This window comes from Neomonachus schauinslandi, chromosome 9 (assembly GCF_002201575.2).
Source record: "Neomonachus schauinslandi chromosome 9, ASM220157v2, whole genome shotgun sequence".
Lineage (NCBI taxonomy): Eukaryota > Metazoa > Chordata > Mammalia > Carnivora > Phocidae > Neomonachus > Neomonachus schauinslandi.
This window is the reverse complement of record NC_058411.1, coordinates 131,995,576-132,020,794: the sequence shown is the minus strand read 5'-3', so window position 1 is coordinate 132,020,794 and position 25,219 is coordinate 131,995,576. Positions and strand designations below refer to the sequence as shown.

Sequence of the window (25,219 nt, the reverse complement as noted above, 5' to 3'; positions counted from 1 at the left end):
CATGTGTAGTGATTTCTTGCCCTTTGCTCCTTTTATATAGGTAACATTTCATGGTCTTGTTCTGCATTTTTTCTTTCATTCTCTTGGAAATCTTTTCCTATTAGTACATGGAAAAGTTTCGCTTTTTTTTGGGGGGGGGGGCTACCTACACAGTATTCTGTTCAAGAACTGATTCCCAGTTGATGAAGATTTAGTGTTTTTCTAATTTTTTGTTACTGTAAACCATACTAGGATAAATAGCTTATTATGCCGGTATCTGTATGTATCTGAGCAATTCCCAGAAGTAAAATTGTTAAACATTTGTGAGTTGGGCGAGGTACCATGAGCAACATGTTGCATGTATATTTTTATGTCCGGTAACCTTGAAGAACAGTTGAGAACCATTGCCTGAGAATCCACTGTGTCTCCTGTATGTGATGGAGGATTCTCGGCATTAGAAACACCTTCGTGTTGAAAATGCAGATTTTCTAGTCAATTAGAATCTCAGCAAATGGGACCCAGGAATATACATTTCTGACACTCCCCAGGTTAATCCTATGTGTGTACTGCTGCGTTGGGAAATTATAAAGATTTGAAATAAACACCAAGGGATAGAGTGAAAACTTCGCCATTTTTTTCTCTTCTCATTTTAGAACAGTGCCCAAAGCTCGTGTTAAAAAGCAGCCTAAGACTCAGCGTGGGAAGAGAAAAAGGCAGGATTCTTCTGATGATGATGATGAAGATGATGAAGCTCCTAAAAGGCAGACTCGTCGCAGAGCGGCTAAAAATGTTAGGTAGGTGATGCCCCAGAAGTCTTTCATTAGTGTGAGGGTGATAGTGTAGTTGGTTCGAACTTGGCCCTGGTAAGTCCAGGATGTTGCATCTGATAGGCAAAAGTAATGACCCGGGTCTGGAGGCTGTACTCAGAAATCTGATCAGTGTTCTTGCAGAAGGAATGGTGTGGGCCAGTGGGAATGTGTAAGGCATAGCAGTGGCTCATTTCAGGCCTCCGTTCCTGGAAGGAAAACCGCTTCAGGTTGATGTTCTATCGAGATGACTTAGTGATACTGTCTTCATTTCATATCATCCTTTCTCAGGAAAGATGTTTGGATCGTATTCTCACTTTTAAATCGCTCCTTTAATCAGATTCTCCTGAGGTTCAGATTACATATTCGGGCGTAATAGTTTTATTAAGTTTACTAATAGGATATGAAGCACTAACAGGAAATAAAATAGAGGAAGGGGCACATGCAAACATCAGTATTTTACTTTATATGAGTCGAAGGGCATTTCGTTTTCTTTTAGAGTATACACAGGTTTCTTCTGGTCTACTTAAAGATGGTGAAGCTAAGTCCTGGAGATAGATACTAACCCATCCCTGTGTCCAGTTAATGATTCCACAGCTAGGACTAGGCGCTGAGTATGCCAACATATAGTTTGGCACTTTTTCCTCCTGCAACTGTTGTACATTCAGGAGTGTGTTTTTCTCTCGTGTGACTCCCAAACCATTATTTGTCTATATATGGTGGGAGGTGACATTTTAGTATTTTATTACCAGGAAGTATGTTAGTGGAAGTTTTCAACAGTTTGAGAATACTTGAATTTCATATTCTTGTCATCGGGAGACAAACTATACGGTTCGAACATTTAGTCTTAGACATACTGCTTCCTTTTTGCTTAATGAAACAGTAACTTTTTTCATTTATTGTGCATTTTCTTTGTAGTTGTTCCCTTGTTTATATAGTCATGATCTCATATCACCAAACAAAAGCATAGCTGTGTCCTTGGAGTTGTGTGTGTCTTGCTTACACAAATCACTACAAGTGTAGTCTGTTTTTATTTTGAACTGTGAGTAAGCCTTCCTGTTGTTCTCTATGGACAGGCATTATTACTTAGGAGAAAAAAGAACTTAGAGCCCACTTTAACTGTAGCTGATGTTAAAACAACATGTTGGAGCCAAAAGGGTGTGGTTCTTTGATGATGTTCTCTTTGGTGGTGTTTAAGGCTCCTTTATCCAGCACTCTTGTTCATGCAGTTACAAGGAAGACGATGACTTTGAGACAGACTCCGACGACCTCATTGAAATGACTGGGGAAGGAGCCGACGAGCAGCAGGATAACAGCGAGACTATTGAGAAGGTCCTAGACTCGAGGCTGGGAAAGAAAGGAGGTGTGTGTCTACGGGAAGCAAATTTCTTCTATCTGCTCAGCAAGGCCCAAGTCTTCTGTATTTCAGCTCTAAGATGATGAATTTCAGTCCATGCTCACATTGGTTGTGAAATGTGGACGTTTGTCTTGTTTTTGCTTTTTCAAGTTTTTTTTTAATTCGTTAGTTAACATACAGTGTAATACTAGTTTCAAGTGTACAGTACAGTGATTCCACACCTCCATCCACACCCGGTGCTCATCACGGCAAGTGCACTCCTTCATCCCCATCACCTCCCCCCCCCCAACCTCTGCTCTGGGGACCATCAGCTTATTCTCTACAATTAAAAGTCTGTTTTCTGGTTCACATCTCTTTTTTTTTTCCCCGCCACGTTCACCTGTTTTGTTTCTTAAACTCCACATGAGTGAAGTTATATGGTATTTGTCGCTCTCTGACTTACTTCACTGGGCATGATACTCTAGTTCCATCCATGTTGTTGCACATGGCAAGATTTCATTCTTTTTTTGGCTGAGTAATACTCCATCATCTTTATCCATTCATCTGTCAGTGGACATTTGGACTCCTTCCATAATTTGGCTGCTGCTGACAGTGCTGCTATAAACATTGGGGTGCAGGTGCCCCTTCGAATCAGTATTTTTGTATCCTTTGGATAAATACCTAGTAGTGCAATTGCTGGATCATAGGGTAGCTCTATTTTTAACTTTTTGAGGAACCTCCATACTGTTTTCCACAGTGGCTGCACCGGTTTGCATGAAATTTGGAAGTTTTTCTGACCCAGTCTCATGGTTCATTGCTGAGGATGTAGGGATACGTGCAGTATGTCTTTGAGACTTGAAAATTAAGATAGTAAAGATGTGTTAATCTCTTAAAAAGCAGTGATGTAGCAGAGATTCTTGCTTACAAACATTAAACAAATTTACCTTTAATTAGGTGTTTCTGAATCTCCTCGTGAAACATACCAAACTGGCTAAATACGTATGTGGACTATAGTGAAGATTTTTTTGTACTTAACTTGAGGTATCTCCTAATTCAGTTTCTTTAAAGTAACCTTCCATATAGAAAATATCAAAATATTACCTAATTCTTTTTTTTTTTAATTTTTTTTTTTAAATTTATTTATTTGAGAGAGAGAGAATGAGAGAGAGAGAGCACATGAGAGGGGGGAGGGTCAGAGGGAGAAGCAGACTCCCTGCCGAGCAGGGAGCCCGATGCGGGACTCGATCCCGGACTCCAGGATCATGACCTGAGCCGAAGGCAGTCGCTTAATGACTGAGCCACCCAGGCGCCCCTAATATTTTTTTTTTTAAGATTTTATTTATTTATTTGAGAGAGAGAGAATGAGAGAGAGCACATGAGAGGGGGGAGAGTCAGAGGGAGAAGCAGACTCCCCGCCGAGCAGGGAGCCCGATGTGGGACTCGATCCCGGGACTCCAGGATCATGACCTGAGCCGAAGGCAGTCGCTTAACCAACTGAGCCACCCAGGCGCCCTAAAATATTACCTAATTCTTTTTTCTTTGTCTTTTTTTCACCCAGCCTCACTCGTGGTTAATAGAGTTAATAGAGAACTTTGGGTGGATGGGTAATTGGCACGGGTGGTGGTGGGGGATTTTTATTTTCTTAATATTCCTGGAGAGACAGACTTGTTTCCTGAATGAGTATGGACCAAACCAAAAGCACATTTCTCTACCATTTTAATTGTGTTTGGATACAAGGATTTGTTTGATTTCACCAGCAAATTCTGGAAAACATTTTAAAGTGTAGAAATCGGGTTTGCACTTTGACAGTATTTGAAATTATAAATCGTGCTCATCCTGTATTGTTTGTGAATTTCTGCATATTTTCAAGTCAGAGGATTTTGGTGCTTCGTCCAGAAAAGAGACTCTTTAGATGAATGCATGCTTGAGAAGCTTTTCAACGTCTGGCTTAATACACTTTTTAAAGTTTACCTGAATCCTTTTGCAGTCACTGGAGCTTCTACTACTGTATACGCAATCGAAGCTAATGGAGACCCTAGTGGTGATTTTGACACTGAAAAGGATGAAGGTGAAGTCCAGTACCTCATCAAGTGGAAGGGTTGGTCTTACATCCACAGCACGTGGGAGAGCGAAGAATCCTTACAGCAGCAGAAAGTGAAGGGCCTAAAAAAATTAGAGAACTTCAAGAAGAAAGAGGATGAAATCAAGCAATGGTACATTTTTGAAGCAGTGGTATATTTGCAGCCTTGAGGGAAGGGAAGGTTTTTCAGTAATGCGTGGAACACACAGATGTCCAGGAGCTCTAATTTTGCCTTGGTTATCTGAGCACCGAGCTAGCCGCAATTCCATTTTATAAAATGAGACCCAAAGACACTCTGTACTTCCCTATATGGCCACCAAGTTTGTAGAGTTTAATAATAATTAGTAGTTCATGGAGCATTTTGCACATGTGATATTTTTAATCCTCACAGTAAGCCCATGAGACTCTCCCCGTTGTACATAATACATTTTGTAGGTAAGAAGAGTGAGGCACAGAGCAGCTTTTCCGGGGGGACCCAGGATTGTAACTGGCAGCCAGAGCTCCTAAGCACCTTGTTATTTCCCGTGTATGCTGGGGTAGCTTAGATGTCAGGAGCTCATATTGTAGAACTCTCTGGGTTCCGGTGTACCTAACACTATTCTTAGTTTTACACAGTTTGCAGAAATGTTGTGACAGAAACAGGTAACTCCTGAAGCTGTGATAAGACCATTGTGTTTTTAGTTTTCTTACAACTTGCAATGTGGCCGAGTTGCAGATGAGAAATATGTGGGGACTGTAGCCCTTACAAGCCTAAACTAATTAATAATCAAGTTCAACCCTGAAGACACACCTGTTAGTGTAACGTGGTCGGGTTATTTTGTGTTAGAAGTAGGGCCAGATGGGTTCTAGTTCCCCTTTCACTACTGTGCACAATGTGTTCCTTCAGTAAATCCCTTATTTTTCCTTCGAGTGTTCTGAAGATGGGGTATGTTGTAAAGTGGTTAGAGATTTAAAATCCTCAGAAGTACAGTAGTTCTTCATTTCAGGTTGTCCTGTCGCCCTTCTATAGAATTTTGGTGCCAGGAGTAACTGGTTTTCCATAAAAGCTACATTGAATCACTCCTAAAGCACATACCTATATGAAAAAAGGCACGTTTCCTTTTAAATCTGGAAGACAGTTTTATTGTCCTATTTTGTTTAGATATATGAATTTATCACACGAAGTAGTTACTTTTAGGTCTTTATAAAGAACAACTGGTGTGTCCTGTGAGTCTAAGGTTTTCCTTTTTTTTTTAAAGATTTTATTTATTTGGCAGAGAGAGCACAAGTAGGCAGAGGGAGAAGGAGAAGCAGGCTCCCTGCTGAGCAGGGATCATGACTCGAGCCAAAGGCAGATACTTAACCAGCTGAGCCACTCAGACGCCCCAGAGTCTGTTTTCTAAAAGTGTATGTTTTTTGTGAAATATCTGGTCTAATTACTAGTAAAGGATTGCTAAAGGGACAGATGGAAGTAAAGACTCAGTTTCTTTTCCTCTTTTTGACTTTACTCTGATAGATGGGTGTAGGTCTCTCAAATTTTAACTGGGATGTATTTTTTTGTCTTCTGTCTAGGTTAGGAAAAGTCTCTCCTGAAGATGTGGAATATTTTAACTGCCAACAAGAGCTGGCCTCAGAGTTGAACAAACAGTATCAGATAGTCGAAAGAGTAATTGGTGAGCACATGGAAACTTACTTCAGTAGTGTTTGAGGTCCATGAATAATGGCTTTTGGTTTTGGGGTAATGTAAATTAAAAAAACGCATTTTGTGGGTTTACTTTTTGACAATAGATGTCTAGGTTTATTTTGAAGGAAAAGTTAACAAGATTTGCTGGTAAATTTGGATGTGGGGGATGAGAGAAAGGTGTCAAGTATGTAGCCAAGATTTTTGACTCAAGCAGATAGGAGAATAGAGGTACTATTTACTGAAATGGGAAGGTTAAGGGAAGAGCTGATTTTTGGAGTGGAAGTCAAGAACTTGGTTTGATACTTGTAAGTTTGCTATACGTCTTAGCTGTCTGAGTGGGAAGTATTGTGGAGGCTGTCATATGTGAGCCTGGAGTTCAGACCTCCTAGTCTGTGCTGGAGATTTACATTTGGGAATTTATCACTGCGTAGATAGTATTTAAATAGCCTAAGATTTACTGAGATTATCAGGAATAGTATACATAGTGAGAACAGGAAGTCTGAGAGCATTCCAGGTTCTGGAAGTCAGGGAGAAGCCACAGGAGATGAGGAAGAACAGCCGGTGAGATCAGAGGGGCGCTGAGGGAGTATATCCTGGAAGCCAAGCAATTCATGGGGCTTGGGAAGGAGGAGATGCTGCTAGCTAAATGCTGTGAGGACTGAGACCGGATCCTTGAACTTGGCCCTGGTGTGGTGCTGGTGAAGTGGATCCGACCTGATTGAGGTGGCTTCAAGAGAGAATGAGGGGGACAGTGAGTAGAAACACGTCTCCTGGGGAGTTTTGTTGTAAAGTGGGAACAGAGGAATGGGGTAATAGCTACACAGGACTGTGAGAACAGGACTGTTTTTTCTTCTCTTTCTTTTTTTTTTTTATGATGCAAGATTATAGAGTAAATTTGTATTCTTACTCATAGGACCTAAAATGTCACTCTTTTCTTGGTTATAGTGATAACTTTTCTATCTTATTTTCCATTTGCTTAGCTGTGAAGACAAGCAAATCTACACTGGGTCAGACAGATTTTCCAGGTAAGCAAAAGCTCTGGTTAATAAATGTTAGCATTTAAGAGCAGTTCTGTTTTGCAGAGTATTTACAGTCTTGCCGTGTGGTGTTTCAGTGGTTATATGTAAAACGGAATTGTCACTTCCCCTCCTTTAATGACAGTTGCTAACCTACTAATTTTTGTATATAAAATAGCTCATAGTCGGAAGCCAGCGCCTTCAAATGAACCTGAATACCTATGCAAATGGATGGGACTGCCCTATTCAGAGTGCAGCTGGGAGGATGAAGCCTTGATTGGCAAGAAGTTCCAGAGCTGTATTGACAGCTTCCATAGCCGGAACAACTCAAAAACCATCCCGACAAGAGAATGCAAGGTGTGGTGATTGCTGGCTTTTGATTTTCCAGGGGAAAGAGGTATTGATAGAAAGGGTTGGTCACATAGATACTGGGAAGAGAAAATATTACAAAAGTAAGTGATAATTCCCATTTTGAAGTGAAAGAAGATGAATTAAGCTTGACAGCAAAGTAAAATATTAAAACAAAGGAGAGCATGAGTTGTATAATGGCTTTGCTGACCTCTTTATTCTTAAATTCACAGACCTGGGTATGTCTCATTAGAGATAGTGTGCAGAATATTTGAGAGAATTTAAGCACTTCAAAGAGAAGTGACAGAAAAGGGGATATATATATATATATATATATATATATATATATGTATATATAAATACGTAGGCTTTTTTAGTTGCTAGATCGATTATACAAATCCTTTCCCTTCATTGGAATCCATTGCCCATGTAAAGTGGTATGCCTCGTTAATAAAAGTCTGTGTAAACATGGGCTCTGTCTCTGAGAAGTTGACATCCAGTTCATTGCACCAAACCTCCCTCTGTGAAATGCAGTGTGTAATTGGGGCAGAGTATAATCAAGAATTTGTGGTCAGAGAAGTACAGAGGCAGAAATCACTGAGCTCCAGTAGTCCTCGAGGAGGTTTTAAAGAGTTAAAGAGGAGTTCGTGGTACTTGAACTGCCCTGGTCCTTGAAGAATGGGTTAGTGCCAGATAAAGGAAGGGGGGGGGGCCCGGGTTATTGCCCTCCCATGAAGGATGCAGGAGAAAGATGTTCTTTGGGTGGGAAGAGAGGAAAGTGATACGGTGAGTGCATTTAGGTCCGAGGGTGCATGTCTTGAATGCCTTGAAGGTAGTTTGGGCTTTACCCTGTGGGTATTGATGTGAGAAGAGCAGCGGGATGGAAACTGTATTTAGCTCCATCTCACAGCAGTGTGTAGGAGACTCTAGAGGAGGCGCTTACAAAAGCCAGCACGTCTGGCCAGGAAGATGCCATAGAAGTCCATGAGGGAAGAATAGTGTGAGGACAAGGGAGGTTGTGGTAGGATGGAAGGATCGGATGGGAGAAGCCTTATGGGGGAGACTTGGCAGAAGTGGATGCGGTGTTTGGTGGCTGAGCGTGAGGAGTCAGATTCCGTTTACTGCTGGGTGCTCACAGAGGAGAGCTGAGATGATCAGTGATCACGTTATCAAATAGACTTTTAGGATGATACTTCACATAGTAGGGTGCTAATTCCACAGAGCCCTTTAGGGAAATACTTCCTGAAAAAAGACTTTGTGGCCAAAGAACTTTGGGAAGCATTCCTAAATGAATTTTCCCTGTAAACTCACAATATGCATAAGCGTAACGAAATTTATGTAACTTTTATTACATTGTTTCCCAAATGGGTTTAGCCATGGAATCTGTATTTTGTGCAAACCATAGAGACATGGCCCTACTAGACCACACTGTCCTTCAAACCCTTTCCTTTAGAAAACCAAACTCAGCATACCTGGGGGTTCCAGCTAGATAGGGGCTGCATTTCACAATTTGCAAACGCTATTACAGTAAAGTTCTGCTGGGTTTAGCGTATACAGACTTTCCCAGAGGTGTTGTTTTATATAGTTTAGAACGAGATAACGTAAAGATGATAGTACAGCACTCCCTGCTGAATGATGGAGACAACAAAAAAAGTGCTGTGTAGTTATGTTCACAGACTGACTTCAGGACCAGGATCATGTGAACCAAAAACTATTTGGGATGCATCTGGCTTTGGGAATACAGACCACAATGAAAGGAGGTGGGGTGGGCTCAGATGGGTAGAGCTGGTGATACAGATGTGAAATTTAGACCTTTGGGCTATGGTTCAGAGCACATAAATCATGGCTAGCATTTTACATAGGAACTGCAAGAAAGTCTTCTTCAGGGGCTTTAATTTTGGTTTTTCAGGCCTTGAAGCAGAGACCACGATTTGTGGCTTTAAAGAAACAGCCAGCATATTTAGGAGGGGAGAACCTGGAGCTCCGTGATTATCAGCTAGAAGGTCTCAACTGGCTTGCTCATTCCTGGTGCAAGTAGGTAGAAAAATATGAAATTTTCTTTACAGTTTCTGGCTTCTTTATTAAGTGCAAGTAATTATTTCTTTCTGTTGTGTATTACAGAAACAGAAAAAGTATGTGATTAAGGGAAGGCTCTTCTAGCAGTTTATATGTGTGTATGATTTCATTTTAATCTGAAGTAACGAGTACTTGGTTAATTAGTTATTTGGGGGTAATTCGTTATAGCCAGAGACCTGTGTCATAACATGTTATTCATGGGTATAAATAGCAAGATAATTTGCCCAGATCTTTGGCATGGAAGGAGTATTCCTCAGAAGAAAGAAGAAAATGTCTGTTTTTTGTTCATTTTCCTTCTAGGCCAGGGAATCCTTCAACTTAATGTCCCGTGGCAGTGCTGAAGAATAGCATGAAATCTGCCCCCTCCTGAGATTGCTGTACATGCTGTCCCATTTAGAGGAAGGTCTCTGATGGTTGAACCTATAAAATTAGGCTTTGTAACAAAACCACCTTAATCCTTAAAAAAAAAAAAAAAAAAGTTGTGACAATAGCATTTGAAGGTTAAAGGTACTTTGAGGCAGTACTCATGAATTTCATTCTTCAGTTCAATTGCAAATCCTAGTCTCTAATTACTGTGTATGAGGGCCCCCTCTAGGCCTTGACAGTTGAACAGTGAACCAAGACAGACATCATGTCCTCACAGGGCATACAGTGTGAGAAGTACCTTTAAGACTTGCCTACAAACTCCTTCCCCCACATGCAGCTTTTAATTTTTTCAGTGTTTTATAGTAAAACAAAAATTCTTATTTCAGAATTAAACTGCATCCTTTTGAAAATAAAAACATAAGAGCTGCTTTTCTCAGTGCCAAAAAAGTGGTTTCTAGTTAGGGATACATATACAATGCCTGCTTCCCAATTAAAACAACCTATCCTCTTTGTCCTATAAAATCTAATACAGTATCTAACATTTAGGAATATTAGAGCTCTTGAGGATATTCTGTTTGTATGACTAAGAATGTGGGTCTGATAGAACTATTCTAAATTGCTTGAAAATGGGTTTTGTTTCAGAGAACAGTGAGATCTAATCTTCCTTTAGGATAGTTATAAGGCTAGATGGAACCTCAAGCTATGTAGTCTGACCCTCTTGTGAAGGCTCTTAGGAACGAAGAGGTCATGTACCTGGTTCACAGTCATACTGTGTTCATGTGGAGTCCTTGGCCAGCAAGCATTTTCTACTCCATCTGAACAATTCAGAGTCAGCTGAAGAGGGCCCACGCAATTGTTAGGCCCTGGTCACCGGAACCTTACATTAAGTAATACGCTGTTTTGGCCTAGTTTTAGAAAAACAGGCAAATCAAATCTTTTATAGTGTGTTTATATGAACAGTGGCAGCTTGCTAGGGAGAGGAAATGTTGGAGAAAATGAACCCTGTTTCCTCCCCACTACTGTGGAATGGTGAGAGAAATAGGAGGGAAATTACTCAAAGGGACATACTGTGTCTGAATAGTGCATAAAATCAGGTGAACCTGAAATTTATAGAGGTATGGCTCCTCCTTCTCCTTCCCCCAGTATATTTTTTGTCCTTTCCTGTTCTTTTCCCCTAAAATTAGTCATTCTGTGGAACATACAATGTATTTTTAAAAATTTAATCTCTTGATAAATTGAATGTTTTATTTTTCTAATCAGTTTTCTTTAACTTGTATATTACTTTAGTTCTTTCTGGTTCATTGGTTAAGCATTTGTTAGTATGTGTAAACCTTCAGTGGCCTGATTTTCAAGACGCTCTTAATGTATGCAGCCTTTTGCCATACATCTATTCCTAATTCCCTGCCAAATGGGCTGTTTTCTATTTCCCAACATACTTTCCTACTCTGGCCATTTCTTTGAGTGTTTTTCTTCTATCTGGACAATCCTCTCCTGTTAGAATCCAGTTGAAATCAAGACTGTCTCCTAGAGCAATGTTTCTCAAAGTGCGGTCAAAGGAATACACCTGCATCAGAATATCCAGAAGTGTCTGTTAAAAGTACAGATCCCTGAGGCCTTTCCCAGAGGTCTTTCCTAGATATTCTCATTTGGTAGGTGTAGGGTGGATTCAGAAATCTTGGTCTGTAGCCCGCCTCTGCTGTAGATTGTCCTGTATTTAGAGCAAGTTACAAGCACTGCAGCACATAGGCCCACGGAGTGCTGTGCGTAGCATTCAGCAGCCCAGTGGCCTACAGTGGAATGGGTGGGTGATTTGGGCAGAGGCACTGACTGTCAGACTGTAGGGTTCAGCAGCAGTGGGGAATAGCCAGTTTGCCTCTGCTTTCTGGAATGATGGAGCCCAAGGTCATGTTCTTGGACACCTCAATGTAACAAAGCTGGCCTCCTCTGTTACCAGGGTTAGAAGTAAAACAAACACCAAAACGCAAGGTCAAGAACATAGTCTGAAGAGGCTCTCGTCATGACCCAAAGTTCGATTGTACTCAGAGCACTTGTTATTCTGCTCTCCTATAGCTTCTACTTTCTTCTTACGCAGGAGAAGTAATACAGTCAAGGCTTGGAGCTAGTGCCTGCTTGGTGAATTGTGAGACATTGGTGTCCTTGCTGTGTGTGTGTGTGTACACTAATGATTTTGTTTTGTTTTGTTTTTATTTTTCTCTTTCTGCAGAAGTAACAGTGTAATCCTTGCTGATGAAATGGGCCTAGGAAAGACCATCCAGACCATATCATTCCTCTCCTACCTGTTCCACCAACACCAGCTGTATGGCCCCTTTCTTATAGTCGTCCCTTTATCCACCCTCACCTCATGGCAGAGGGAGTTTGAAATCTGGGCACCAGAGATTAACGTAGTGGTTTACATAGGTGACCTGATGAGCAGAAATACGGTGTGTAAACAAAAAGAATTGGGATAGAATCTGTGTTATAAATGTATTTTGGAAATTGACCTAAAGCCATTATAGTCTTCAGTAACATTATGATTCTGACATTGTGCTATGCCCCCATTGTTGGGAGATTTATGTATCACAAAAATGCAACTCAGATATTCTTTAAAACATGCTTACTATTTTAAAGGAAAGCAATGACAGTATATGAATGGGAATCTCTTTTAGTTGGATTGCAGTATTTTTGTTTTCTCTGTCTTTTGTATTTCCAAGACCGCTTTATAATGGATTATGAGATGGAGTTAATACCTCATGGAATGTTAATATTATTTTTGCTGGCTTAGCAGAGAGCTACTCTCTCTGGTAAGGTTGCAGAATTTTTAAGGAAGTAATAAAGAGAAAGGACAATGAGCCATCCTAGGGCTATAGAAATGAGAATTACTTGTCTGTTTTCAACCTTAACGGGAGCATCAGGAACATAGAGAACAGAGGCAGCTTGAGTTCATCTCTGTTTAGCAAATCATTTCTTGATAATGACTGACTTTTTCAAAAGTACCTGTTAACGTGCGAGGGCCCATGCTGGGTGCTTTGTGTATATTACCTGTAACCCTCATGATCGTCTTCCAAGTAGATGGTGCTCTTTCTAACTGATTGATGAAGAAAAGGACTCTCAGAGTTTAACATTGTTCCAGGCCAGCTAGAATGTGGCAGAGCTGGGGTTGGGACAGAGAAGTGTCTGGTCCCAGACCTTTGCTCTTTCATTACTGTATATTAGAGTAAACTGTTTCTGGGAGGTGTCTTACCACAAGAGCAAGCCATCAGGAATCCTCAAGCCTTTGAGAGTTATGTATTATGCTGATTGAAGTTTGTTTGATTAAATATTTTCATTCAAATTGTCTAACCTAAACCCTGCCAGATTTCACTGCTCTGATTTTGAGTTTATAAGCATATAGCAGTTCTTAGCTTTGCTAATCCATTTGTTAACCGTTACAAAAGAAAAAAAAACCTTCCTAGATAATGCAAAATGGCTTCAAGCACTGCATTCAAAGGTGAAGACAAAGTGAACTCTGAAAACTTGAGGGTTAGCCAGGTGACTGGTATTAAAGAGGGCACGTTCTGCATAGAGCACTGGGTGTTACATGCAAATAATGAATCATGGAACACTACATCAAAAACTAATGATGTAATGTATGGTGATTAACATAACATAAAAAAAAAACTTGAGTCAGGGAAGTTTTCTATGTGGACTCCAATACTCCTTTTTTTTTGCTCTTTCTTCCCACTTGGTGGTGATCACCTGCACACATACTCATTGCCCGGTTCTGCAGTTCCTAACTGGACAACCAAGCTGCAGGAGCTTTGTCATGGGCCATCGTGCTTGCTGGGTGTCCAGTTATACTGCATATGGATGGATATGTTCGTTTTTGTGTTCCTTTACATTGACATTATTTTCATTCATATTAAATTACATTTAATCCTGTAACCTTCCGTTTCCTTTTTCTTGGAGGCCACATCTTTCTGCTCTTGATTAATGACATTTCTGACTGAGCCAGAGGTTGGGATTTGTTCTACTTGTTAATAAAAGTATTGTCCTACCAAAGAACAAAGAATAATAAAATATTCTTAAGAAAATGCAAATTTTGGGAGATTGCTAGATAAGTTCAAGTCACCAGGGTTTAATTGCAAATGCAATGCGTGTTTTTGGTCAGTTGTGTTGGAGCGGAGGTGGGGGAAGATGACAGTTTATTTGAAACCTGGCTGTAAAGTTTTTGCTGCTCAGTGATATTTTAATTCTCTTATAACTGCTCTATATTGTGGTTGCTTAGGTCAATTTAGAATGTATAAAATATTCATTAAATTCTGGTCAGGTTTATTTTTTATTTGGCATGTTGCTATTGCATCTATCACAAGATTGCTGGTGATATAGAAAGGTAAAAGTAGAATTTGTATCTTAATTACTGATTTCTCTTCTAGATACGGGAATATGAATGGATTCATTCTCAGACTAAAAGGCTGAAGTTCAATGCACTTATAACAACATATGAGATCCTCTTAAAAGATAAGGTGTGTGACTTGTCCAAATTGTGGGGTCCTTGCTTCCTGCTTGCCTTGTTACTTTTCTTTATTTATTTTAAAAAGCAAACAAATGAACAAACAATCCACAGAGAATGTTAAGGTTGTAAATAAAAATCAGAACTTTACAGTTGAAGGGGACTTGAGATTGCTTAGTCCATTTGAATTAAACAGGATGAAAGGGTATTGAGGCCAGTAACTTACCTAAGCTCCATCCTGGGCATTTCCCATCATATCATTGTCAAGGAATTTCTCCACAGCAGATGATGTGAATGGTCTCTACAAGGAGGACAGAAAAATGAAGGTCTTTACACCATTTCCTTTCTACAATTACTAAGAAATGTATGTGGCAGGTGGTCCCATTGGTGATAATAAGTGTAAATGAGTTCAATTTGGTGGCTCTTGGTGTTTCTGTGCTTCATGGTTGGGGTGGAGAATAGGCAGAAAAGACTTAACGAGAGTGCAAAATCATGTTTTTTGTTTTTGCCCAGCATACCAATTTTTGAGTTCTTGCTGTGGGGCATGCAGCAATGCCTGGCATAAGAGACTCCCCCTCTCCCCAAAACCTTTTGGATGGTGATGTGCTCTTCTGAGTAGACACCAATCTGGCCAAAAACAGAATAAACAGAGGAGTCCTAATACAATTTAAGTCCATGAAAAATAAATGTTTTCTATGTATACCTTTGTGATGGTATTTGTACAGAGATAATTAACACTTGAAAGTACTTTTGGGTTCCCTTCTGACCTGGTGGCTCGTTCTGTTTTGTTTTTACTTTAGACTGTGCTGGGCAGTATTAACTGGGCCTTTCTGGGAGTGGATGAAGCCCATCGGTTGAAGAATGATGACTCTTTATTGTATAAAACTCTGATTGATTTCAAGTCCCACCATAGGCTCCTGATTACGGGGACCCCTCTTCAGAATTCCCTCAAGGAGCTCTGGTCCTTGCTGCACTTTATTATGCCGGAGAAGTAAGCTCCTTCCTGTGTATTTCGAAAGATGGAGAATGTCTGAAATGCCAATGCTTTTTAACTTTTAAAAAATAGACCTTAGGGAAAATAGATGGCATGATTTGGGGACAGCAAAACATTAAACTGGTGCAGGAACAAAATTAGTAAAATGTTCCATAATAAATGTTAGGAGGCACAGAATTCAGCATGTCAAGGAGGAGTTACCTACCAGATGTTTAAATCAGTTAATACTTTGGGGAAATAATTGGTAAATAGGAAACCTCAGACCTTCTCACTGTTGTTACAAGGTAATTAATAATTGAAATGATGTATATAAGATACACAGTGTGATAAGCATTAATATCTTAAACCCAAACCTTTTTTTTTTATTTTTTAAAGATTTTATTTATTTATTTGACAGAGAGAGACACAGCTAGAGAGGGAATACAAGCAGGGGGAGGAGGAGAGGGAGAAGCAGGCTTCCCCGCGGAGCAGGGAGCCGGATGCGGGGCTCGATCCCAGGATCCTGGGATCATGATCTGAGCCGAAGGCAGACGCTTAACGACTGAGCCACCCAGGCGCCCCAAACCCAAACCTTTGATAATAAGCTGTCAGCATTAGGTGTTATTCAGATCTTTAACTTACTAAAGAATCGTGGAATGTTTTTATTGGGAAGATTTTTATGGGAGAGATGCTATGCATGTTTCCTGAAACTTAAAAGTTATCCAGTGGTATTCAGTGATCCTTAGAATGAAATCTAAATCTGTTACCCTAACTTGGAAGACCCTGGTCTATGTGGCCCCTCAATAGTACTCTGACTCCTCCAGTCCCACTTTGTTCACCACTCATTCTGCTTCAGCCATTTTGTCATCTTCCTGTACCTGTAACGTGCCAGGCCCCTGCCACTCTTTTTGTCTGGAATGTTCTCCCCCCTCATCTTCACGTGGCCAGTCACGTCTTAACATTTTTGCCTCAACCTACATGACCACTTCCTTTTAGATGTCTCCTCAGACCACCTAACGGAAGCTGCCTGTGGGACGGGCTTATCACCCTACCCTGTTTTATTTTCTTCACGGCACCTCCCTTGTCTCATTTCTTCCTCATTCATCTCATGTCATTAGATTTATGCATAAGAAGCAGCAGGGATCTGGTTTTTGTAATCCATCAGTGGTCCACATTGCCTAGAGTAGGTTCTGGCGTGCAGTAAGCAGTCAGGGGTCACATTGATAGGGAAATGCTCCACAGTTTGTTTTTATTTTAACTCAGAAAAGATTTTTGTGCCTACTATGTGCATAAGCTGAGCAAGGCGTGTTTTGGATAGCATAATGAAAAACATAAAAGTGGTCCCTTCCCCCATGTGTTGTTAACTTTTTGTAAAGTGTTGAAATACAGTTTAGATACCATGAAATACATGATTGTAAGGATACAATTCAGTATTTTTCAGTAAATGTCTGGAGTTGTGCACCCATCATAATCTAGTTTTAGAATATTTTCTTTACCCAGAGAAGTTCTGTCTTGTCTAATTAATTTCTGCTTCTACCTCTAGCCTTAGGCAATCAGTAATTGGTTTTCATCTCTAGAGATTTAACTTCTCTAGAATTTCATATAAATGGAATCCTAATAAGTAGTCTTTTGTTTTTGGCTTATTTCATTTAGCATAATACTTTTTTGAGCTTCACCTGTGTCATTGAGTTTATCAGGAGTTAATTCTCTTAAAATGGAGTAGTAGTCCATTATCTGTGCGTCCAGTCACTAGTTGATGGACATTTAGGTTGCTGCAGTTTTGGGCTGTTGCGTCTGTGCGTGGACATATATTTTTATTTATCTTCATTAGATACTTAGTGAAATTGCCGGATTGTTTGTAAAGTATGTATTTAACTTAAGAAGCTACCAGGCTGATTTCCATTTGCCATTCCCACCAGAAATGTTTGAATTTTTAGTTTCTCTATATGGTCACCAATACTTGTCAGTCTTTTGGGTTCTAGTCATTCTGGTAGGAGTGTAGTGGTATCTCATTGTGGCTCAGAATTGCACTTCCACAATGAATGATAATGTTGAACATCTGTTCATGTGTTCATTAGCCATTTGTGTATCTTTGGTGAAATGTCTTAAGTCTTCCTTGCCCATTTGTAAATTAGGTTGTCTCAAGAGTCGAAGAGATCCTTCCTTCCTTCCTTCCTTCCTTCCTTCACTCTTTTGTATTCCAGATTCAGGTGCTTTATGATTTGCAAGTATTTTGTCCCAATCTGTGGCTATTTTTTTTAATGTTGTCTTTGAAGAACAAAACGTTTGTAAATTTGATGAAGTATAATTTATCAATTTTTTGATGGACTGTGCTTAATGTCATATAAAATAAGACATATTTGCTTAACCTAAGGTACAAAGACTTTCTTCTTTTTTTTTTTTTTTTAAGATTTTATTTATTTATTTGACACAGAGAGACAGACAGCGAGAGGGAACACCAGCAGGGGGAGTGGGAGAGGGAGAAGCAGGCTTCCCGCGGAGCAGGGAGCCAATGCGGGGCTCGATCCCAGGACCCTGGGACCATGACCTGAGCCGAAGGCAGTCGCTTAACCAACTGAGCCACCCAGGCGCCCTATTTTAGGATTTTATTTATTTGACAGAGAGACAAAGCGAGAGAGAGAACACAAGCAGGGGGAGTGGGACAGGGAGAAGCAGGCCTCCCGCTGAGCAGGGAGCCCGATGCGGGGCTCGATCCCAGGACCCCGGGATCACGACCGGAGCCGAAGGCAGACGCCCAACGACTGAGCCACCCAGGCGCCCTCTTCTTTATTTTCTTAGGAATTTTAATTCTTATGTTTAGGTCTCTGTTCCATTTTGCACTTTCCGTGTATAGTGTGAAGTGTGAGGACTTAGGGTCATTTTTTTGCGGTGGGATTTTGGAAGTTGTCCTATGCTATTTGTTGAAAAGCATACCTTTCTTGGGCGCCTGGGTGGCTCAGATGGTTGGGCGTCTGCCTTCGGCTTGGGGGGTGATCCTGGGGTCCTGGGATCGAGCCCTGCATCGCTTCTCCCTCTGCCTCTCTCTCTCTCTCTCTGTCTCTTACGAATAAATAAATAAAATAAAAATCTTAAAAAAAAAAAAAGAAAAGCATACCTTTGCCTTGGTTCCTTTGTTGAAAATCAGATGTGGTCATGAATGTAAGGTTCTGTTTCTGGATTCTCAGTTTTGGTCTGTTGATAACGTATTTCTGCCCTTAACACTGATGCCACACTGTCTTGATCACTGTGGCTTTATACTGATTTTTAAAATGGTGAAATACAAATTCAGTTTGTTCTTTTATCAAAATTACTTTGGCTATTCTAGTTCCTTGTATTCCCATAGGCATTTTAGGATCAGCTTGTTAATTTCTGAAAGGAAAAAAATTCTGCAAGAATTTTGATAGGCATTGTGTTGAATGTAGGTATCAATTTAGAATTATCATCTTAACAATTTTGAGCCTTCTAAGTTATCATCATAGAAAGTTTCCTCTATTTAGATCTCCTGTAATTTTTCTCAACAGTGTTTAGTAGTTTTCAATGTTATTAGGCTTATATTTCTTTTGTTAAATTTATTCATACTTATTTTGATTTTTTAATCTAATTTTCAGATTGTAATAGAGTGAGTTTTTTTATAGCAATCTTGTATCTTAGGAGCTTGCAAAAATTATTTCCACTGTTTTTGTTGTTGTTCTTTCTTTATTAGTGTTTTCTAGGTATAGGATCACCTCTCCAAGTAAAAGAAATTCTACTTTTACAGTGTGGATGGATGCCTCTTACTTCCTGCCCTGTGGTATTCTTCGGAATGTCCATGTTGAATAAGAATTGGGAACAGGATGTTAGCTATAGAATTTTTGTAAATACCCTTTAATGGGTTGAGGAAGTTTTCTTCTATTCCTAGTTTTTATAATGAATCAGTGTTAGATTTTTGTCTCATGTCATCGTCCCCCCCTCCCCCCGGGATCTATTGAGATGACTATGGTTTTTGTTCTTTATTCTACCAATAGTTACTTTATACACGTTAAGACAGTCTTGCATTCCTGTGATAAATCTGACTTAGTCATGATGTTACATCCTTTTTATGTGTTTCTGGATTCATTTTGCTAATGTTTTGTTAAAAGACTTTTGCATCTTTGTTTTTGAGGGATTTTAGTCTCTAGTTCTATGCAAGTGTGCGTGTGCTCGAGTGTGTGTGTGTGATGTCTGCCTGGCTTTGGTATCAGGATAATAGAATGAAATGGAAAATGTTCTTTCTTCCTTTATTTTCTGAAAGAATTTATTAGGATTGGTGTTACTTCTTTTTTAAAATATTTGATAGGATTCACCAGTGTAGCCATGTGGGTGGGCCCTAGCTTTTCTATGTGGGAAATTTTTTTTTTTTTTAAAAGATTTTATTTATTTATTTGAGAGAGAGAATGAGAGATAGCACGAGAGGGAAGAGGGTCAGAGGAAGAAGCAGACTCTCTGCTGAGCAGGGAGCCCGATGCGGGACTCGACCCGGGACTCCAGGATCATGACCTGAGCCGAAGGCAGTCGCCCAACCAACTGAGCCACCCAGGCGCCCTCTATGTGGGAAAATTTAAAAAATTTTTTTTTTTTAAGATTTTATTTATTTGTCAGAGCACACAAGCAGGGGGAGTGGCAGACAGAGCAGGCAGAGGGAGAAGCAGACTCCCCGCTGAGCAAGGAGCCTGATGCGGGACCCTGGGATCATGACCTGAGCTGAAGGGAGACATTCAACCGACTGAGCCACCCAGGTGTTCCTATGTGGGAAATTTTTTTTTTTTTTTAAAGATTTTATTTATTTATCTGAGACAGAGAGAAAGAGAGAGAGAGCACATGAGAGGGGGGAGGGTCAGAGGGAGAAGCAGACTCCCCGCCGAGCAGGGAGCCTGATGCGGGACTCGATCCCGGGACTCCAGGATCATGACCTGAGCCGAAGGCAGTCACTCAACCAACTGAGCCACCCAGGCGCCCCTGTGGGAAAATTTTTAATGACTTAATTCAGTTTCTAGTTACAGATCTATTCAGGTTTTCTGTCTCTTCTTCACTAAGTGTTGTTAATCTGTGTTTAAGAATTTGTCCATTTTGTCTAAGTTGTCCGATTTGTTGGCATAATGTTACAGTGTTTCCTCATGATCCTTTTACTTTTTGAAGGATAAATTGTGATCTCAGTAATTTTTGATTGTGGTAATTTGTGTCTTGTCTTTTTTTTATGGTCGTTTCAGCTAAAGGTTTAACAATTTGGGGGATGTTTTCAAAAGAAACCAACTTTTGACTTTTTTTGTTTTCTATTTTACATATTTCTGTTCTCATCTTTATTATTGCCTTTTATTTAATTTTCTCATTTTCTCTTAAGGTGGAAGCTTAGTTTAAGGCCTTTCTTCCTTTTCCCGATGTGGGTGTTTAAAAGGATAGGTTCCCTCTACAGTGAATGTTGATACCATGTGTTTTGGCTTTGATTCAGTTTCACCTGTTTTCTGATTTCTCTTGTGATTCCTTATTTGGTGCATGGGTTTTGTTTTAAGTGTGTTGGTTAATTTGAAATATCTAGGTATTTCCTGAATGATTCATAATTTAATTTTGTCTTAGAGAACATGTTTTAAATGAATTTACTGTTACTTGTTATATGGTCTAGTATATTTTCTATTTTGGAGAATGTTCTTTGTGCACTTGAAAAGAACAATACTTTGCTTTCATAGGGTAGAGTTCCGTCCATTACATCAACTTAGTTAATAAATAGTCTTATTTAAGTCTTACATACCTTTGCTGACTTCATGTCTAATTCTATTATTGACAGTGAAACATTTCAATAATTAACTGTAGTTGTTGAATGATGTACTTCTTTTGGTTCTGTGAGATTTTCCTTCATGTATTTTGAGGGGTTTTGGTGTTAGGTTTGTGCACATTCATAACTGTTCTGTGTTCCTGATATATTGATCTTTTTATCATGAAATGTCCCTCTTTATCTCTAGTAATATTTCTTGTTCCTTAGATCTATTTTGTGTGATATGACACCTCTTTAGCTCTCTCTTGGTAACTGCATGGTATATTGTTTTCCATCACTTTACTTTTTTTTTTTTTTTTTTAAAGATTTTATTTATTTGCGAGAGAGAGAATGAGAGACAGAGAGCATGAGAGGGAGGAGGGTCAGAGGGAGAAGCAGACCCCCTGCCGAGCAGGGAGCCTGATGCGGGACTCGATCCGGGGACTCCAGGATCATGACCTGAGCCGAAGGCAGTCGCTTAACCAACTGAGCCACCCAGGCGCCCCTCCATCACTTTACTTTTAACTTTTTTTTATGAGTCTAAAATGTGTCTCTTTTAGACAGCATATAGTTGGATCTTGTCTGACAATCTCTGCCTTTTCATTAAAGGGTTTAGTTCATTCACATTTAATGTAATTATTGCTATGGTTGGATTTATGTCTGCTATTTTGGTTTTTTCCCCCATATGTCTGTCTTTTTTGTTTCTATTCCTCCTTTACTGCCTTTTTGTTTGAACAATTATTTTCTAATGTGCCATTTTACTTCTTCTGTTAATTGATTTTTGTAAAAGTTATTTTCTTACTGTTTGCTAGAGTTTTTAGTATGCATCTCATCACATTCTTCAGATTAATGCTGACCTACCTCTGGTAAAATGTAACGGATTACTATTTCTTGTAATGCAGACCTACTAGCAACAAATTCTGTGTTTTCATTTGTCTGTGGCTGTCCTTTTTTCACTTTTATTTTTCAAGGAGAGTTTTAAGACTCTTTAGATGAGTAGAGAAATTTGACCACTCTGTGCCGTCCTCCCTATAGCTGTCAGTACTTCCTGTGTTTGCAGGCATCCTCATGATGGGGTGTGCTTCTGGGAGTGGAGCCCCCTCGACACCCCTCCTTCCTCTGCCTTCTCTCAGAGCAGGGTTTCTCAGCCTGTCTGTCCTGTTGCTTCTCACCTGGGTCCTCTGTCCCTTCCACAGAACTCTGACTCGATAGTGGCCTGAGGATGAGGCAGTTGCCCTCTTCTTCTTCTTCTTCTTTTTTTTTTTAAGTTTTTTTTTTAACTTAAGTTTCAGAGATAGAGTTTAGTGACTCATCAGTTGCATACAACACCCGGTGCTCATTACTTCAATTGCACTCCTTAATGCCCATCACCCGATTACCCCATCCCCCCACTCACCATGCCCTTTTCTTTTTTTAAACATTCTTGAGTACCCTATTCGTCAGGTATTAGCAGAGGGCCATGTTTTTATAAAGCGTGCTTCTCAAAGGTACAGGTGCTATAAAACAGATAATGTATAAAAGTTCAGGAATAGTCGAGATTATCTATTATTTATTGTTAATCGTTGTTTTCTGAAATAGAGAATTTTCATGTGTATTACTTTAAACTATTACTTTAAACTTTTCGCGTAGGATCTTTTTGATACACTGGAACAGTTTAGCTTCAGAATGTTGACTTAGATGATGAAGTGTGTCCCATATCAGACAATTAATAAGTTGGTTGGACGGAGATTAGTTTGAGGTCTTCTGTGACCAAGGTAAATGTCCTTTGAGTTTTAGATTCTAAGAGAAAAAGTATATCCTTCATAGCACCATTGAGATGAGGTAAAAGCATTCTACATGGTAGGAGTCTTGAGGCACCATGGGGACATCTGTGCTTGTCACCTCAAAAAAGAATGGTGCGTAGTTTTCACCAGTGAATGGTTAGCTAGATTTGCCCTTTTGTACTTGACTACTGAATTGGGTGGTAGAGATTTTGGCTCCTAATTGTTCATAATTAATTTTTTTGCTGCTGTTTAGCAACTGTGGCATTCCTAGTAGAGATTATCATTCTAATAGTTCTTCTAAAATGTTCCTTGTGGCCAGTTGAATTACTTTCGGAATGATGGAGTTAGAGATGCAGTTGTGTGTGTGTGTGTTTAAGAGAGCTTTTTCTCTTTGAAAACTTTGTTTTTAAAATATTATCGGGGTGCTTGGGTGTCTCAGTCGTTAAGCATCTGCCTTCGGCTCAGGTCATGATCCCAGGGTCCTGGGATCGAGCCCCGCATCGGGCTCCCTGCTCTGTGGGAGCCTGCTTCTCCTTCTCCCACTCCCTCTGCTTGTGTTCCCTCTCTCGCTGTCTCTCTCTGTCAAATAAATAAATAAAATCTTTAAAAAAAAATATTATCATTTTTGGGGCACCTGGGTGACTCTGCCTTCGGCTAAGCGTTAAGTGTCTGCCTTCGGCTAAGGTCATGATCCCAGGTCCTGGGATTGAGCCCTGTGTTGGGCTCCCTGCTCAGTGGGGAGTCTTGCTTCTCCCTCTCCTTCTGCCCGTCCCCCCCGCCCCGCTTGTGCTCGTACTCTCTCTCAAATAAAATCTTTAAAAAAATACTATCATTTTCAAACATTTTTAAAAAGATTGTTTGCCACAAAGATGTATATAATTCCATTAGTCAAGGAGTTAAGGTTTACCTTTGTTTCTGCCTGAGCTTGCTTTGCAGGTGACCAAAATCCTGTGCAGTATTTTCCCCCATCCTTAGTGGTAGTTCCTTAGGTTCCAGGTGGCTCTACGGAACCACTTAGTCCTTTCAAAGAAATGATCCATTGGAGAAATATTAGTGTATAGAAAGGAATTAAGTTTGGTCAGATAACTTTTGAACCTTTACCTCCTTGACTGTGACAGGCCATTGGTTTTTTTTTTAAAGATTTTATTTATTTATTTGAGACAGAGAGAATGAGAGAGAGAGAGCACATGAGAGGGGGGAGGGTCAGAGGGAGAAGCAGACCCCCTGCTGAGCAGGGAGCCTGATGTGGGACTCCATCCCGGGACTCCAGGATCATGACCTGAGCTGAAGGCAGTTGCTTAACCAACTGAGCCACCCAGGCGCCAGGCCATTGGTTTTTAAATCCAGAAGTTAGTCTTCTTTTTAACCTACTGAAATGTTACTTTCTTTCCTGCATGGTGGCTCTGACCACACAACCACCCTTTTTATAAATCTGATCACTTACCCTTATTATAAATATGTGCCAATCAATTATTTTGTTTGTACTGTTTTGCAAAGCATGGGGCTTGGTATTAAAGGTAGAAAAAGATAAGGCAAGCCTGTTTATAATCACTTGCAAAGTATACTGCATACCCACTCCACAAAATAACTCGATAGAGCATATTTCAGAGATGTAAGCTCTTAGTATAAGAAATGTGTGGGGTTTTTTTTGTTTGTTTTGTTTTACTTTTGCTTCTGTCTGGGCCAGTCTGAATTTTTTTTGCACCTTTCCCTTCACGTATTAATCACATGACTTCTAGCATACCGTTTCATTGCTTTGATTTAATTTTATTCTTTGTTGTTTTTCAGTAGAGTGAACTTCTATTTTCTAAAATCCCAAAGTCTGGAAAATTTAAGTAATCAAAATTATTTGTACTTTCATGAGAGTCACATTTTATGTTTGCAAGTTAATAACAGGGATAGATCTAAAATAATCTCTAGGCTGTGACATGATGTCATTATTAAATTCATCACTGTAACCCTCTATCTTTTATGTATGTAGTATTTTAAGTTGATAGTTTTCTATTGCAGGGAACAGCAAACTTTTTCTTAAAGGACCTGATAAGAAACATTTCTAGCTTATAGGCGTTAATGGTCTCTGTTACAGCGACTCATCTCTGCTGTTTAGAGGGAAAGAAGTCATAGACAATGCATAAACCACTCAGCGTGTATATAAAGAAATACTGTGTCAAGTTAACTTTTAATTTGGTGAGAGTACACTAGGCAGGTGAAAATACTTGTTGCCTAAAACAGTAGGGGAAGTAAATCTTGTAAATAAGGTTTATATTGAAGTTTTTAGACTAACACAGTTTTACTTCACGATAGCGAGTATTATGTGAATTAAAATATTATCTTGAAATTGTCACCCAGCTTTTCAGAGAACAGCCTAATTCAGTGATAGTCCCTGGCTTCCAGTTGCTTTATACGTTTTGTGGGTGACGTGCCGTCCCCTAGCACTGATAGTCCAGTTGGCGTAGTTCCTTTTAATCCGCTTACTAGTTTTAATTCCTCGTTTAGTTTTGTTCCTGGAGTATTTGCATAGCAGTGTGACAGAATACACTCAGGTTTATCAGTTTGTAAG

General features: G+C 39.8%; 1 protein-coding gene across 2 annotated transcripts in view; it reads left to right on the top strand.

Annotated features, from left to right (window-relative positions):
* Window positions 1–25,219, top strand: part of CHD2 (chromodomain helicase DNA binding protein 2) — a 119,495-nt gene that overhangs the window by 36,683 nt on the left and 57,593 nt on the right. For both annotated transcript variants that reach the window (XM_021680659.1, XM_021680657.1), the window contains exons 7-16: window positions 633–773; window positions 2,015–2,148; window positions 4,109–4,334; window positions 5,753–5,853; window positions 6,845–6,889; window positions 7,059–7,237; window positions 9,138–9,262; window positions 11,895–12,111; window positions 14,083–14,172; window positions 14,960–15,150. In XM_021680659.1, the coding sequence (XP_021536334.1) occupies window positions 633–773; window positions 2,015–2,148; window positions 4,109–4,334; window positions 5,753–5,853; window positions 6,845–6,889; window positions 7,059–7,237; window positions 9,138–9,262; window positions 11,895–12,111; window positions 14,083–14,172; window positions 14,960–15,150 (1,449 nt within the window). The remainder of the gene's footprint in view (window positions 1–632; window positions 774–2,014; window positions 2,149–4,108; window positions 4,335–5,752; window positions 5,854–6,844; window positions 6,890–7,058; window positions 7,238–9,137; window positions 9,263–11,894; window positions 12,112–14,082; window positions 14,173–14,959; window positions 15,151–25,219) is intronic.